Genomic DNA, 16,638 nt, shown 5'->3' on the forward strand with positions numbered 1-16,638 from the left:
CTACATTAGTTGTGTGGTTAGTTGCTTGATTATAGGACTCTCTCTTCTGGTTGTCTTTCACGACATCTCTAACCACTTCTCCTGTTCTTTTTGCTGACTCCTCTTCTTCCTTGACTTAAAGAATGGAATTTATAAGAATTTCTTCCAGCAAGATGATCCTGCTCTTTAAATGCACTTATCATTGTTTCAGCTACCACTTTAGGGCGTACAAACATTATGTCTATGCTTGTTGTTTGGACTTCTTTCTTCTTGGAACTTCAGTAGAATATTTCTAGGTTTATCTTAGTATTTATCCCTGAATATACCATCTGCATCTTTAAACAAAAGTTATCTAAAACATATGCCATTTTATTTCCTCCCATAAATAATTGGTTTTTTATTGCCTTTTCCCCCCAATTGGCACTACCAGCCTCAACATTCAGATTTGAAAATTTTGAGCCATCCTTACCTCCCCTTTCTCCAATTCTTTTTTTTTTTTTTTACTTTAGGTGTATATTATATCCAGCATTTCTCCCCATGTTATTCCTCCCCACCCTTCCCACAACCCCGTCTCTCCCTACCACCCCAACTGTCCCCAGTGTGTGATGCTCCTCTCCCTGAGTCCACGTGTTCTTATTGTTCAATATCTACCTATGAGTGAGAATATGTTGTGTTTGGTTTTCTGTTGTTGTGTCAGTTTGCTGAGAATGATGGCTTCCAGATTCATCCAAGTCCCTACAAAGGACACAAACTCATCTTTTTTTATGGCTACGGAGTATTCCATGGTGTATATGTACCACATTTTCTTTGTCCAGTCTATCATTGATGGGCATTTGGATTGGTTCCAGGTCTTTGCTATTGTACACAGGGCTGCAATGAACATATGTGTGCATGTGTCTTTATAGTAGAATGATTTATAGTTCTTTGGGTATATGCCCAGTAATGGAATTACTGGGTCAAATTGAATTTCTATTTCTAGATCCTTGAGAAATCTTCACACTGTCTTCCACAATGGTTGAGCTAATTTACAGTCCCACCAACTGTGTAGGAGTGTTCCTATTTCCCCACATCCTCTCCAGCATCTGTTGTCTCCAAAGTTTAAATGATTGCCATTCTAAGTGGCATAAAATGGTATCTCAATGTGGTTTTGATATGTATTTCTCTAATGACCAGTGATGACGAGTATTTTTTCATATGTTTTTTGGCCTCATCTATGTCTTCTTTTGAAAAGTGTCTGTTCATATCCTTTGCCCACGTTTGAATGGGGTTGTTTGCTTTTTTTCTTGTATATCTGTTTTAGTTCTTTGTAGATTCTGGGTATTAGCCTTTTGTCAGATGGGTAGATTGCAAAAATTTTTTCCCATTCTGTTGGTTGCCAGTTTGCTCTAATGATGGTTTCTTTTGCTGTACAGATGCTTTGAATTTTAAGTAAATCCCATTTGTCTATCTTGGCTTTTGTTGCCATTGCTTTTGGTGTTTTAATCATGAAGTTCTTGCCTATGCCTATGTCCTGGATGGTTTTGCCTATGTTTTCTTCTAGTGTTTTTATGGTGTTTGGTTTTATGTTTAAATCTTTAATTCATCTGGAGTTAATTTTAGCATAAGGTGTCAGGAAGGGGTCCAGTTTCTGCTTTCTGCACATTGCTAGCCAGTTTTCCCAACACCATTTATTAAACATGGAGTCCTTTCCCCATTGCTTGTTTTTGTCAGGTTTGTCAAAGATCAGATGGTTTTAGATGTGTGGTGTTGCTTCTGGGGCCTCTGTTCTGTTCCATTGGTCTATGTCTCCATTTTGACACCAGTACTATGCTGTTTTGATTACTGTAGCCTTGTAGTATAGTTTGAAGTCTGGCAGTGTGATGCCTCTGGCTTTGTTCTTTTTGCTTAGAATTGTCTTGACTATGCAGACTCTCTTGTGATTCCATATGAAGTTTAAAGTGTTTTTTTCCAGTTCTGTGAAGAAGGTCATTGGTAGCTTGATAGGGATAGTGTTGAATCTATAGATTACTTTAGGCTTTATGGCCATTTTCACTATATTAATTCTTCCTAACCATGAGCATGGGATGTTTTTCCATCTGTTTGTGTCCTCTCTTATTTCGTTGAGCAGTGGTTTGTAGTTCTCCTTGAAGAGGTCCTTTGTATCCTTTGTTAGTTGTATAACTGCTGTTAGTCTTATCTCATGTTTCATCTAAAGTGATCCACCTAGTACTCTCATTTCTGCTGTACATTACCTCTCAACTTTCCTGAAGCCTGATTCTAATCATTAAATTCCAATGCCACAAAATCTTCAGTGGTTCCTCACTGCCACTTAATTTTACCACTTAGGGCATTAAAGTCATCCACATTATTGTCCAACATACGCTTCTGAAGATCTTTCTTAATAGTATCTGAGAAACATAAAAATATGTATTAACCAAACTAGACAACTTTTGCCTTCTTGACATTCACCCTAAGTCAGTACTGGATTTAGAAGACCACCATATCAATCTCATCTCCTCTTCAAGATCTATCTCCAAACTACCTCTGAAAAGCTGTTCTTTCTTATTTGAGCCCTGAAAGCATTTTTTCCCTTTGTCCTATATCTTACTGTGTCTACTTTTACTTGCTGCTATATTATAAACACATTAATGGTTGTGACTTTATGCTTTACTTATTATGTTTCCCACAGCATTGAGTAAAGCATAATATAATACATGGTATTCGATAGATAAAAAGGTACAGAATGGTTGAATTCTTGAATTGGCTATGGAATAAACACGAAACCCTGTTAAAACAAATGTTGCATACAAATATGATGCCATTTTTGTTTTGTTTTGTTTGCCACTTAAAATAGTTAAAATCTCTGATAATTTCATATCTCCCTAATTCTTATCATTTTATTATTTATATCAAGATTGTCTCTTCATCAACATATTCACTTTAAAAATTGTGCTCCAAGCACTCTATCACATTCCTTAACCAGTTGTAATAATATAATTTCAAGTTATTTATGTGAATTTTGTATGTCCATCTGATAATGCAATGAGAAAATAGCAAGAGAGCAGATATAGGGTGATCATAAGACTTTTACTAATGATCCACAGTAAATTAAACTTCTATCATTGCAATTTTTCCTAGGATATCCGTAGAGGTTTGGAGAGCAATGTGAATGTTGAATTACTGAATGCTTTACATAGCCACATGGTTGATAAGAGAATGTTGACCAAGGACTTAAAAAATGGCATGATTGTTCCTTCAATGTATAACAATTTGGGGCTTTTCATTAACCATTATCCTAATGGGGTAAGTTTTTTCAGTAAAAAGTACATTTATGAAAAGTACACTGATAAAATGCTTCTTTAATTTTGTCTATACTTTTTATATAATGCTCACAAAAATAATAAAATGTTAGTGAGAACAAGTAAGTGCTATATTATGACTTCCTCCCAAATCTAGGGCATGTAAATTTCCAATCTAGTTATAATGATTGTAAAGGACAAATCACATGAACAGTTAGTTGACAGTAGGCAGGTATTCTAAAAAAAGAAATTTTATTAGTTGATGTATTTGAAATAATTTATGGTAATAGCAAAAAGAGTAATCAAAGAATGAGTGTTCTCTAGCTACTGTAACTGAAGTTCTTTTGTGTTTGGATCAGTTTTTGCAGGAAACTGCCAATGGGGTCATAGGACTTTTTCCATAGCCAAGTTCTCGGGGACAAAAGAGGTCAGCGATGAAGCAATATTTAGGAAGTTCTTGTAATAGAACTAATTATATCTATACAATAATTATTTGTTTCTCCCTCTCAAAACTTATTTTAGGACTAATTAGGCTTCTTTATGCCATTCATCGACCCACATTAAAAAGTTTGTGACTATCTGCATAAAAGAGAGGAGGAACAAAAGCAATAATTGGAATGAAAAAACACCTGTGCCTTATGTTGCTAGATATGTTAAGTGTGTCTAGACTTGGGTTTTGAATTGGTTCCCTTTTCTCTCACAGCATCTTTTTTAGAGATAACAACATGTAATTCTTCATCCACAGCATTTACATTTAGGATATAGTTTTCCTTCTGTTACATTTGCTAGTATAAATGAAAAACTGGGAATGGGCTTGCAGTCTCAGTGGTCAATGGATGTCTCTAATTTCAGCACTTTGATTTTTCCAAATAATTATAGGTTGTCACTGTTAATTGTGCTCGAATCATCCATGGGAACCAGATTGCAACAAATGGTGTTGTCCATGTCATTGATCGTGTCCTTACACAAATTGGTAACTCAATTCAAGACTTCATTGAAGCCGAAGATGAACTTTCATCTTTTAGAGTAAGTTCAAGAGCACATTGTCTTATGTCATTGAAATCCCTCCTCTTCTCCTGTCAAAAATCTAAAAACAATAAAAATGCTATAAATCTGGCAAAAATGTTACAAATATAGTTCTTGGAATGAATACTATTTTCATTTTAAACATGGGAAATCCTCTCCTCATATGAAATAATATTTCTATGGAAGTGATAGACTAAGAATGGTTAGTCATGTGACTGGAGGATATTTAGTACATTTAGAACGTGTTCATCTGTTACTATATCTACTGCCGGATATTGCGACAGTCCCACAAACATGGGCAGAATTTCCATTCTTGCAAACACAATTTGAAGACAGTTGGAAAAGACATGGTTGTGTCAAAAAGTAAGATTTTGAAGCTCTAACAAGAACAAACCCGTACAATGTAGGAATCAACTCCTTCATGTCAGCCTAGGCTAAGCATGTTGTGATTTTCTTTTGGATTTACAATGTGAAAACCTCTAAAAAGCACATATTTGTTTCAGGCAGCTGCCATCACATCGGACATATTGGAATCCCTTGGAAGAGAAGGTCACTTCACACTCTTTGCTCCCACCAATGAGGCTTTTGAGAGACTCCCACGAGGTGTTCTAGAAAGGATCATGGGAGATAAAGTGGCTTCTGCAGGTAGTTAAATGGTTTCCCCTCTAAGAAGTCTCCCAGCATTCTGAGAAGGAAATAAAAACAAGGCTAGTTCTTGCCAGTAATGTTAGATTTAATAAGCAAAGGTAAAGAAAAACTTTTATTCTGAGATGTAATATGAGTCTTTCAAAAGTCCTTGAAGAAGCAGGCAGGGTGTAATTCTTACATAATAAGAATACTCTTAAGATCACATTCTTTTATATTATTATTATTTATTTATTTATTATACTTTAAGTTCTGAGGTACATGTGTGGAATGTGCATGTTTGTTACATAGCTATACATGTGCATGGTGATTTGTGGCATCCATCACCCTGCCATCTACATTAGGTATTTCTCCTAATGCTTCATACTGCTTTCAAGTAAATAAGTAGTAGATATTCAGAAGGATTATCAGGTGTTGGAAAGAAATATTAGATCATCAAATTTTAATATTGTAAACATGTTATGCAATGCTTTTAATTCTGTATTTATGCCAAAGGGTATTATTGAGTTGTGAGAGTTGTATGGTTCTCTTGGCCCACTAACTACTGATACACAGAAGAATTTGGTGGCTTTCCAAGCTTCCTTTCTATTGTTAGATAGGTTTTACATTGTGCTTGCATACTTTACATACTCAACCTATCCTGAAATACGTTTAACCAATTTAAGATGAGAAATTTTTAGGATGCACAATAAACATAATGTAGTTGAGGCATAGATCTCTCCAGAGGTCTCTCAATAAATCATCTCTATTTGGCTACTTTCCAGAAGTTGCCTTCATGAAATAATTTGTTTTACCCTCAGCTTCTATCGACCTCATTACACGTTATGTACAAATATTCTGCTATGATCAGCTAATACAAGATATTGCCCTTGGGTATTTTGGAATTTAACAGGCCTTCCTTTTTCTTAAATTTTGGTAGAGAGGGGTCTTGCTGTGTTGCCCATGATGGTCTTGAACCCCTGGCCTCAAGCGACCCTCTCACCTAGGCCTCCCAAATTATTGGGATTATGGGTGTGAGCCATCGTGCTAGTGAAATGTCTTCTGAAAGAACCAATTCTTGCTTTCACATCAGGAGTTACTTTCTGATGACAGCTGAAACTTAATCTACCGCGTTTTCTAATACTGCGCAAATCATTTCCTGAAACAGATCTTCTCCTCTTATAATTCCTACCAAGCTGAGCTGCTTCTGTTTTGTAGTTGATAGGAAAAAACTTCTAGAACATAAATAGGAATTTAAAGCTGTTAGTGAATCCTTAGGTCTTACCACATTCTAAGAAATACGTGATTTCCGAGATTGCGCCACTGCACTGCAGCCTGGCGCCTGGCAACAGAGCAAGACTCTGTCTCAAAAAAAAGAAAAGAAAAAAAAATACACTTAGTTCCACACTGAAACACATCTTTTCAGAGTCAAATGTTATTTTCCTTGTTCTGAAAGCTAGCGCTTTTTATTGTATTCTCCAGCTCTCATGAAGTACCACATCTTAAATACTCTCCAGTGTTCTGAGGCTATTATGGGAGGAGCAGTCTTTGAGACACTGGAAGGAAATACAATTGAGATCGGATGCGACGGTGACAGTATAACAGTGAACGGAATCAAAATGGTGAACAAAAAGGATATTGTGACAAATAACGGTGTGATCCATTTGATTGATCAGGTCCTCATTCCTGATTCTGGTAAGAAACGGTTTTATATATTTTTACAAGTTACTATAATTCACCAATTATGCTGTCTCAAAGAGTAAGTTGGTGAAAAATGAATGTGCAGTATAAAGAATGGCAGGGAAAGTGCTAACTAAATAAATAGTGAGATACTTGAGCTCTTCATAGATAGTGTAGTAATGGGCACTCCATGCATGAATCTTTGGCTTGCAGGGTTCTGACATCTAATGTTTATAAAGGTTTTCACAGTGCCAGAGTTTTTCTTGGACAAAGAAGGAAAGATCTGACCAAATGATCAGCTTTGGATAAATGAAAAAGCTGCGGAATTCACAGGGTAGAGAGATAGGAGAGATGAACAAAAGAGAATCAAAGAAACATGCAGTAGGAAGACAGAAAGATATTTTCCTTCTGAAATTCATTGTGATTATCAGCCCCTTCCAGAAAATTGTAGTGGAACTCTTTTACAAGGGAGGGGCAGGATGTCTTACCATACTGAAGTTGCAGTAAATAGCTTACAATGTTAGAAAAGAGACAGGAATTGATTTAGTGGTTTCAGGACGGAGATAATAGCAATGACGACATTGTTAGGATGGTGATGGTTTATTTTTCAGCCAAACAAGTTATGGAGCTGGCTGGAAAACAGCAAAGCACTTTCACGGATCTCGTGGCCCAGTTAGGCTTGGCATCCGCTCTGAAGCCAAATGGAGAATACACTTTGCTGGCACCTGTGAATAATGCATTTTCTGGTATGTACTGGACACTGTTGTTCTTATTCTCTGCCTCATACCTTTTCTTCTTTATGATGGCTGTTTGCAGTAAGAAAGAATACATGTTTTATGAGGTTGAAAGAATACATGTTTCATGATTGTTTGCAGTAAGAAAGAATACATGTTGATTAGTTTCCGCACTGGCTACACATACAATATGTTAGTACTATGTTGTCTCTACTAAAATGTTCTTCATTTCAAAAAATTTTATTATAATGAATAATAGCCTACAGGGAGTGAAAGTTTATACTAAAGAGTATTCACAGGCAGGGTGTGATGGCTCACGCCTGTAATCCCAGCACTTTGGGAGCATGAGATCAGGAGTTTAAGACTAGCCTGGCCAAGAGAGTGAAACCCCATCTCTACTAAAAACTACAAAAGTTAGCCGGGCACAGTGGTGCACACCTGTAATTCCAGCTACCTGAGATGATGAAGCAGGAGAATCTCTTGAACCCAGGTGGCAGAGGTTGCAGTGAACCAAGATCACACCACTGCACTCCATCCTGGGTGACAGAGCAAGACTCCATCTCAAAAAATACGTTAATTAATCAATTAAAAATATTTTAATAAAGGATTTTCAGTTTCTCTGTGAATCTAATATTTCCAGCACAATAAGGATGCATTGATAGGTCTTCTGAAAAATAAAGCTGATTTGTTTATTTGATACCAACATAATAATATTTAGAAATAAATAGGTGTATTTTGCAACTCATAATTTGGATAGTAAGGGTGTCAAATTATAAATAAATAAAATGACAAGATTATACAATTCCATATCATGATTTAAAATAGTATACATAAATATTTCACCTAGTAGTTGCTATTCACAGACCATGTTCAGATTCACACAACCTGTCACCTTTCTCAGGACAATGATTTCACAAAGACATATTTAAATTGTTACTCAAAATTTATTAATTAAAAATAGGTAACACAATTTTTAATGGTTTTCCAAACTTAGTATTTTCCAAATACTAAACTGTGATATAGAAAACTATTAATCAAAAGAAAAATGAATTCCTAGGAATGCTGCCTTTCTTCTTTGTAATAATCATCCCCATGTATTTTGGCAGCAACCCATATTTAAGAGGTTGTTTGTTTTGATTCTCTTTCCAGTAATCAAGATTAACTTAGAGAGGATTTATCAATAGTTTTTCATGTGACTAGTGGACATCTAATTACTCAGAATAAACCTTGGCCACCATTAAGGTGTAGCATTTGCCAGTGACCACTATAAAACTATGTAGCCCTTACAGAGGTGACACTCATTGTTCAAAAGGGTTGGAACTATATTATTGTCATTTGATACAATGGATCACCGAGTTTCTACTTAGTGAATTGAATTGTTAGTTTTGAGCATTTAGTTGACTCATATATTATATGAGTGCAAAATCCATGATATTAATAATGTCAGGGATTATCTATTTACATGATTCCCTCTCACCAGGAGAAACTTTAATGCTTTCTAAATAAAATCATGCTCTTTCTTAATGAATTTATTTACAGATGATACTCTGAGCATGGATCAGCGCCTTCTTAAATTAATTCTGCAGAATCACATTTTGAAAGTAAAAGTTGGCCTTAATGAGCTTTACAATGGACAAAAACTGGAAACCATGGGAGGCAAACATCTCAGAGTCTTTGTATATCGGACAGTAAGTAAATCAGAATAAAATAAAAAGTCTGTCAAATGGCATGTCAAAGAATGCTGTTTCAATGAATATTTCCCAGAATTTTATGAATGTTGTTTTAATAGTAAATATTCATGGAAGCATCAGGGAACTGGCTAGCTTGGATGAAGACTGTGAGCAAAGTCCACAAAAAGTGCTAGGTATTAAAAACTCAGATCGTTTGCATGTGTTTCATTATAAGTAATTTTGTGTTTTAAAGCATCAATTATTTTAAATTCTAGAAAGCACTAAGTTTTTATAAACTTTTTATTTGCTGAGTACTTTATAATTTACAAGATAATTCGTACGTAGGATCAAATATGCAAGGTGATATTATACTGGAAAATAACCAGCCAGCACCTGAATATGTTTTGAATAATTTTCAAGATAAACCTTTATTGACACATAGAGATTTCTGGACTTTATAAAATGGTCTTAATGTATTTTTTTAAAGAGACATAGTTTCACTGTCATCCAGGCTGGAGTGCAGTGGCACAGTCATAGCTCATTGTAATCTTAAACACCTTGGCTTCGAGGGATCTTCCCACCTCAGTCTTCTGAGTAGCAAGGACTATAGGTGCACACCACCATACTGGCTAATTTTTTAATTAATTTTTTTTTGAGACAAAGTCTCCTGCATTTCCCAGGCTGGTCTTAAACATCCAGCCTCCAGTGAACCTCCTAATTCGGCGTCTCAGTGTGCTAGGATTATAGGCATGAGCCACTGCACCCAGCCCTAAGGTACTTTTGGATGCAGGAAAATTTATAGAAATATTGCTTATCAAACTGACAGTGCAGCTAATGATACATTTAGTATCTGTCCAGGTAACCCATGCAGCTACAGCTAAAATAGTTCACAGGAAGTCAGGCATTACCTAGAACTGAATCTGGCACATGGCAGCAGCTCCCTGTGTTTCAAACACGCATTTTTAAGTATGCATTGAATGGGCTGCACTTTAAATTTTGTATACATATATATATATATATAAAACATTTGTTCAAAACACTATAAATATGTCAATGATTTGGCTTATAATGATGAATAGGGTCTTACAGTTAAGAAAATAAAGTAAATATTTGTGAAGATCCCTAAAAGCACTAATGTAAGGAAACTTTACAGATGGTGTTGACCAAAAGAGGGTGTGGAGAAATAGTTCAAATCTAGATAGAAATGATAAAAAATGTAGAAGCGGGATTCAATGAAATTTTCGTAATTTGTTAACAAAATTACCTGCCTGATCCATAGGGTAGTTTGACTTATTTTTAAAAATCTGGCTGGATAAGAAGTGCCTTGTGAGTTTGTATGAGCCACTGTATGAGCTGTTAAGTGGCCTCAGACAATAGGCAACCTCTCAGAAGGGCTGATCCAGAAATTTAATTATGTAGTTACATCTATATGCAAAAATTCAAGCAAGGAAAAGGACACTCCATGCCTTTCTTTCCTTTCCTAGTCCGTCTGCGTTGAAAATTCATGCATGGTGAGAGGAAGTAAGCTAGGGAGAAACGGCGCTATTCACATATTTCGTGAGATCATCAAACCAGCAGAGAAATCTCTCCATGAAAAGTTAAGACAAGATAAGCGCTTTAGGTAAGCCTATCACTGGCACCTCCACAAAGAATGAGAGCTATTGGCATATTTTTGTTTTATAGGAAGTATCCCAAAAGACATTCAGTCTTCTATATGGTTGAAAATATAATTTAGAATAAAATGTCCATATAAATGTTTTCAAAATTGATACACGTTTTCACTGCTACTTCCTGGTGCACCATAATAAGATTTTGTGTGTAAAAACAAATCTAACAAAGTAAACTACTTTTTGACATTTTTCTTACAAACAGTTTTTAGAAATTGGTGGTATATATAGCAAAGATTATTTTGTGGAGTATTAAATGACAAAAATGCTTCTTTTTTGTTATATGTGACCTTGTCAAGTTTTATAGAATGAAATCAGTTGAAAAAAATTTTTAAATTATATTATATATTTCAATCATTTTTCATAATAAAACTTTTAATCGGTAAATTATATTTGAAACACTTGAAAATGTATAAGCAGTTCTCTCATGCTTTCCGCAATACATGGATTCCGTTCTATTACACGCACTGTACGTGAATATACCTAAATCAAAATCTGACAAAATAAACGTACATCCTTCCCATTTAGCACCTTCCTTAGCCTACTCGAAGCTGCAGACTTGAAAGAGGTCCTGACACAACCTGGAGACTGGACATTATTTGTGCCAACCAATGATGCTTTTAAGGGAATGACTAGTGAAGAAAAAGAATTTCTGATACGTGAGTAGAAGCGAATTCCAGACATTTTCCCCTTCATTTCAAGATCTCATTTCTTTATCGAGATTTCCTGTCCAGATTTCTGCCTTAAAAATATCCCCTCTTTGGTATTCATGGCAAGCTTTAGTTTCCTTTAATTTCATTCACTTGGGATGTGTGGAGGGTCACTCAGTAATCTTAAACTGTTTACTGTCATACTGTTGAGCTAGATGTTCACTTATTAAAGAACATGTTAGAAGGGGACAAAGAAGAAAACAGTTATAATTTAGAAAATAATTAAATGTTTTTCTGCCAGTAAGTTCTATTTTGATTAGGCTAATTGCAGTGACTCTGTTTTGACATAGCATTGCTATCTATTTGAGAGAATAATGACATTCTGAGAAAGTACGATATGGAAAAAAATAATGACAAATAAATGTTTTATTTCTTAGTCCCTATCTATCAAAAAGTCATATTATTGAGTAAAAAAAGTATATTTTTCCCCTAGGGGACAAAAATGCACTTCAAAACATCATTCTTTATCACCTGACACCAGGAATTTTCATTGGGAAAGGATTTGAACCTGGTGTTACTAACATTTTAAAGACCACACAAGGAAGCAAAATCTTTCTGAAAGGAGTAAGTTGTCTAGAATGAATTTATGATTGTGTCCATCCATCATTAAATTATCTAAATATTCACCCTTAATTATATGTCATCATTGAAATTGCCTCCTATTTTGATAGGCAAATGATACACTGCTGGTGAATGAATTGAAATCAAAAGAATCTGACATCTTGACAACAAATGGTGTAATTCATGTCGTAGATAAGCTCCTCTATCCAGCAGGTTGGTAATTATCGAACTCACTGATGGGCTAAGTCTTTTTTAATATGAACCTAGATTTTTATTTTATGCTTTCTTACCAACATTCATTTAATATTCCTCTTCATAGACATACCTGTTGGAAATGATCGGCTGCTGGAAATACTTAATAAATTAATCAAACACATCCAAATTAAGGTATTGAAAGTTACTTGATTTATTTCTAATACGTAAAACACATATTAACAGTTTAACATAACAGACTAGAAATGTACGCATTAATGAGTAAATATATACTGGGCTTGGATTGCTCTTTGTTGTTTATGCACCACTCACCCACCTATAAAGAAATGACATCATTTCTTTGTGGTTTTGTTCAACAAATATTTATTTAAAGCTAAGCAGGACCAAGTATTGTATAAAGCATTATGAAAAATATGTATTTAAACTGGACATCGTCTTTATTCAAAAAGTTTACAGTCCAATTTAGACAACTAAGCTGGTATATAATCTTTCTATCATTCAATACTTTCACTACAGAATATAATAGAAAGATCATTCACTTAAAAAAAATGGTCACTAATCACAGATTAAAAGCAAAGGAATATTTTTCTTCTTTGTCAATGTAGGGTAAAAGTAGAAGAAAACATAAATAGTGTTTAACAAATATATTTAACTTTGGATTAATTATTCTATAATTTTTAAATCTGAGTAATTAATCCAATGATTTTTATGCCATCTGACCTGATAGCATCTAATTGGAAGATGATTTATATGAGGACTTCACTTCTATTAAGTGTAATAATAGCTTCACTATTTTTACTTTAGTAAAAATTAAAGTGGTGCCATGGTTTTGTTAACACAACTATCGCATTTCATGTTACTAAATATAAACATTTATTTTCAGTTTGTTCGTGGTAGTACCTTCAAAGAAATCCCCATGACTGTCTATAGTAAGTATACAATAAATATTGGCCACATAGGTGGCAAGGTATGAAAAAAGAAAACAATACACTTCTTTGTATTTACAGAGATTATTGATAATCTGGTATTTAGAATTCCAAACTATGGCCAATAACATTTCACTTGAAACAGGGCTTGAGGTCCCAGATAACATTCAACCCCAATGAAATTCTTCCCCACTCAATGGAAAAACAGGAATGATATGATATGAGAAATATAGCAAAATATAATATTAGTGTGGCAAAGAGGCAGAAAAAAAAGACATACAAAGGGAAGAGATGGCATAAAGAGCTTCTAGAAATATCTAAAAATTCAGATGTGTGGACACAGAAATGACCTTACCAAAGACTTGTTCATGCCACCTTCAAGCCCTGAGCTGTCTAAGGTCAGGCTGAGAAGCAAGAGTTAAAAAATATTAGTGTTTATGGAGTGGCAGTTCAAAAACTCTCTCATTTAAAATTGGACAAACGTGACAAATCTAAAGTTTCTAAATTCCAGGGTTCCTTGATCTCTGACACTACCAGATTATCAAAATTAAACCTCTACTACTTAACAATGGTAAAGGGTACTTCGTTCTCATAAGTGTAGCTGGTAGATGTCTTTTCTATCATGTCTTTATATCTTTTTCTTTCTTTCACTGTAGCTTTCAAGCAGAAATTCTTTTCATTTTGTTTTGGCTCTCCAATTAAGCACTCAACATGTATCGGTAGCTAAAACATTACTTCAATCCCCACATTTATTCTGGCTAGAAAATCATTTCATTTTATACCATGAGCATCCAGTTATTTAATTAAGAAAATTTCTCTTTAGATTATACTAGATATGGAAAAGGAGTAAAGCAAATGTAAGGAGCAAAACAAAATGTCTGCTGCTCTTGTTGATTTCAATTATGTAGTAATAACATGCAATTCAAGGATCAGGCCAGCTCAAAACTGTATTAAAGACTTAATTGGAATAGTTATGATTCATCATGGGAATACAATCTTGTAAAAAATGTGTCTTCAAAAAATTAAAGAATATTTATGGCTCTATTCATCAGACATGCTATGCCATCTTTCTTCATCAAAGGTATAAATCTATACATACATACATACACATACACACACACACACACACACACACACACACACACACACATTTGCACTATATTTCTTTAGCTTTCCTTCTTTACCCATCTTAGTTTCACTACTTTCTATATAAGTGAATGCAAAACTACAATGAGCAAAAATATTATAATTATTTTCTTCTACTAAATTGCATCCTCACTCACGGAGCGTAAGCTACATTTTATGAAATTATAAAAGTTCAATGACCATTCCCTACCTACTCAGAGGCCCCGAAACAGCTCTGACATTTACATTCCAATGTAAGATGTTTCTTTTACTCCTCTTTAGATGGTATGCTGTTATTAAGAAGTATTTTCAAATAGAAGTAAAGATAAATTAAATCAAATTTTATATTTTTATATTTCGTTGTTGACTTGTCTCTAAAATTCCTTTAACTTTTTTGCTGCATATTATTCTCATCCCCAAAATAACATCCATTTTAAGGCGTATAGTTGAGGGGAAGTATGCTGTTTTGGTATAAGTTGTCAAATATGGAACATTTAACCTGGAGAGGACTAAGATCAATATTTAATCCTCTTGAGAGACCATCACCTATCAAAACTATTTAAGTCTTCAAAAAAATCAAGATTAAAATGAAAACTACCAACCAACTAAACCTCCAAAACTTCAAATTTCTCAACATAATGTAAAAAATTTAATCTAAAAGTAATTAATCAATTTTGATAGTAGCAATAGAGACCCCAATGCATTCGACCATCATGGAAAGGTCCTCCTGTGGCAAGACCACCTGTGCAACCAATAATTGAACAGAAAGATTTGTTACAGTTTAGAGCCTCACAATTTGAGATCTCAAAATCTAAAACGTAAGTCTGAAACAGTCTCTATGAAGGCTAAGAACCCGCATTAGTTCAAAAAGTTGACACAGCTAAACATCTCAGAAGCATAAGCTGAGAACTGCGGAAACCGAAGCTGTGCTATCTCACCTCTGCTGTGCTGATGTGATCTGAGTGCACAGTTAGTTTTAGTGTGGCCCATTATCTAACAGAACCATCTTTCAAGGCTTTTCGTTAGAAATTACAAAAAGCCAGCAGCTCTGGCTGTGTGGCTTCAGAGGCACATTTCCAGTTAATCAGTACAATCAAAGTCAACCAAATAGTTGACTGGTATTTTATTTTATTTACTTTTATTATAGATACAGGGGGATACACATGCAGGTTTTTTAGATGGATATGTTGAGTAATGCTGGGGTTTGGGTTTCTAGTGAACCAATCACCCAAACAGCAAATGTAGTACTCAATTTATAGACTATTATCTTACTTAGGAAGATGACAGACGTTTAAAAAACATACCTTTAAATTAAAAAAAGAACATTGTGATAACAAAACTGAAAATTAAAGACATTTTAGCCTATAACTTAAATACTGATCATATCATATTTGTTGAATAGAGCTCATGTCTGGCTGGCTGAAATTTTTTCTTATTTTTAAGTATTCTGAACTATTTTTCGTTTTTTCCTTTCTATGTCACTGTTATCAGATGCATGAAAAACATTTTAAAAGGCTTTTCTTTCATTTTTTCTTTTAATTGAGAAAGAATCCAGCAATGCAATTTAAGATATTATGAATTGCATGACATTAATCATATTTGTCTTCTGTTGCAATGCAGCCAATATTATCAAGAAGTACAAAAGAAGGTAAAGCGTTTTAGTGGTACAATTAAAAATTACAGATTTCTAGATAGAATTTCTCATTCTGTGAGTATATATTTCACTGGATCAAATTCAAGTCACTGGACTTCTGAGTTCAACACCTGGACATGAGAAGATATTATATTACATACAAAGAATATTTCTTGTATCTGATTGCCTGAATATATTACCACATCCTATACCTTAGTACTCTACAGAGACAAAGAAAAAAAACCTTTGTTTAGGTTTTTATGTAAATATCATTCATGTTCCACTTTCTATACTTTCAGCAACTAAAATTATAACCAAAGTTGTGGAACCAAAAATTAAAGTGATTGAAAGTAGTCTTCATCCTATTATCAAAACTGAAGGTAAAAATCAATGTTATACATGGTTCCTTTTATTATGAAAACATCCATAAAAATACTGATTTCTATGAATGTATCTACATTCTTTTAATAACTAACATATTAAATATATCTATACGAATGGCATGCTCAAGTAATTGAAGAATGCGGAGTGCAAATTATTTAGCAAAGTAGTTGATGCATTCCTAATACTTTCAGTACATTTGCTTGTACTTGATTTAATTTGAATCTAATTGGCATTGCCTTAACACTAGTACCCAAATATTCACTAAACAAATACATCATGAGTTTTTTTTACTTGAGTCAGACTACTTCAGACTCTATATGCTTTTTGTTGCTTTGTTTCCAATCTCCCACATGTTCTTTTTTGGAGCAATACAAGAAGCTCTTCCAAAAGATAGCATATAAGCTATGTTTAATGAAAGCTTTTAAAAT

At 34.2% G+C, this 16,638-nt stretch overlaps 1 protein-coding gene and 1 long non-coding RNA gene across 7 annotated transcripts in view; one reads left to right on the forward strand and one right to left on the reverse strand.

The window, feature by feature from the left end:
• LOC141581658 (uncharacterized) overlaps nucleotides 1–16,638 on the reverse strand; it is a 772,188-nt gene that overhangs the window by 302,544 nt on the left and 453,006 nt on the right. The gene's annotated exons all lie outside the window — the stretch shown is intronic.
• POSTN (periostin) overlaps nucleotides 1–16,638 on the forward strand; it is a 36,594-nt gene that overhangs the window by 8,747 nt on the left and 11,209 nt on the right. For 4 of the 6 annotated variants that reach the window (XM_003934404.4, XM_003934407.4, XM_003934405.4 and 1 more), the window contains exons 5-16: nucleotides 3,097–3,261; nucleotides 4,137–4,283; nucleotides 4,787–4,928; nucleotides 6,390–6,602; nucleotides 7,199–7,333; nucleotides 8,861–9,009; nucleotides 10,476–10,612; nucleotides 11,187–11,317; nucleotides 11,802–11,932; nucleotides 12,040–12,142; nucleotides 12,249–12,316; nucleotides 13,026–13,071. In XM_003934404.4, coding sequence (XP_003934453.1) covers nucleotides 3,097–3,261; nucleotides 4,137–4,283; nucleotides 4,787–4,928; nucleotides 6,390–6,602; nucleotides 7,199–7,333; nucleotides 8,861–9,009; nucleotides 10,476–10,612; nucleotides 11,187–11,317; nucleotides 11,802–11,932; nucleotides 12,040–12,142; nucleotides 12,249–12,316; nucleotides 13,026–13,071 — 1,567 coding nt within the window. Of the gene's footprint in view, nucleotides 1–3,096; nucleotides 3,262–4,136; nucleotides 4,284–4,786; nucleotides 4,929–6,389; nucleotides 6,603–7,198; nucleotides 7,334–8,860; nucleotides 9,010–10,475; nucleotides 10,613–11,186; nucleotides 11,318–11,801; nucleotides 11,933–12,039; nucleotides 12,143–12,248; nucleotides 12,317–13,025; nucleotides 13,072–16,125; nucleotides 16,207–16,638 lie in introns of all 6 variants that reach the window. The other 2 variants (XM_003934406.4, XM_010344956.3) reach the window with 1 other exon arrangement.

The sequence above is a fragment of the Saimiri boliviensis genome, chromosome 16 (genome assembly GCF_048565385.1).
Source record: "Saimiri boliviensis isolate mSaiBol1 chromosome 16, mSaiBol1.pri, whole genome shotgun sequence".
Classification (NCBI taxonomy): Eukaryota; Metazoa; Chordata; class Mammalia; order Primates; family Cebidae; genus Saimiri; species Saimiri boliviensis.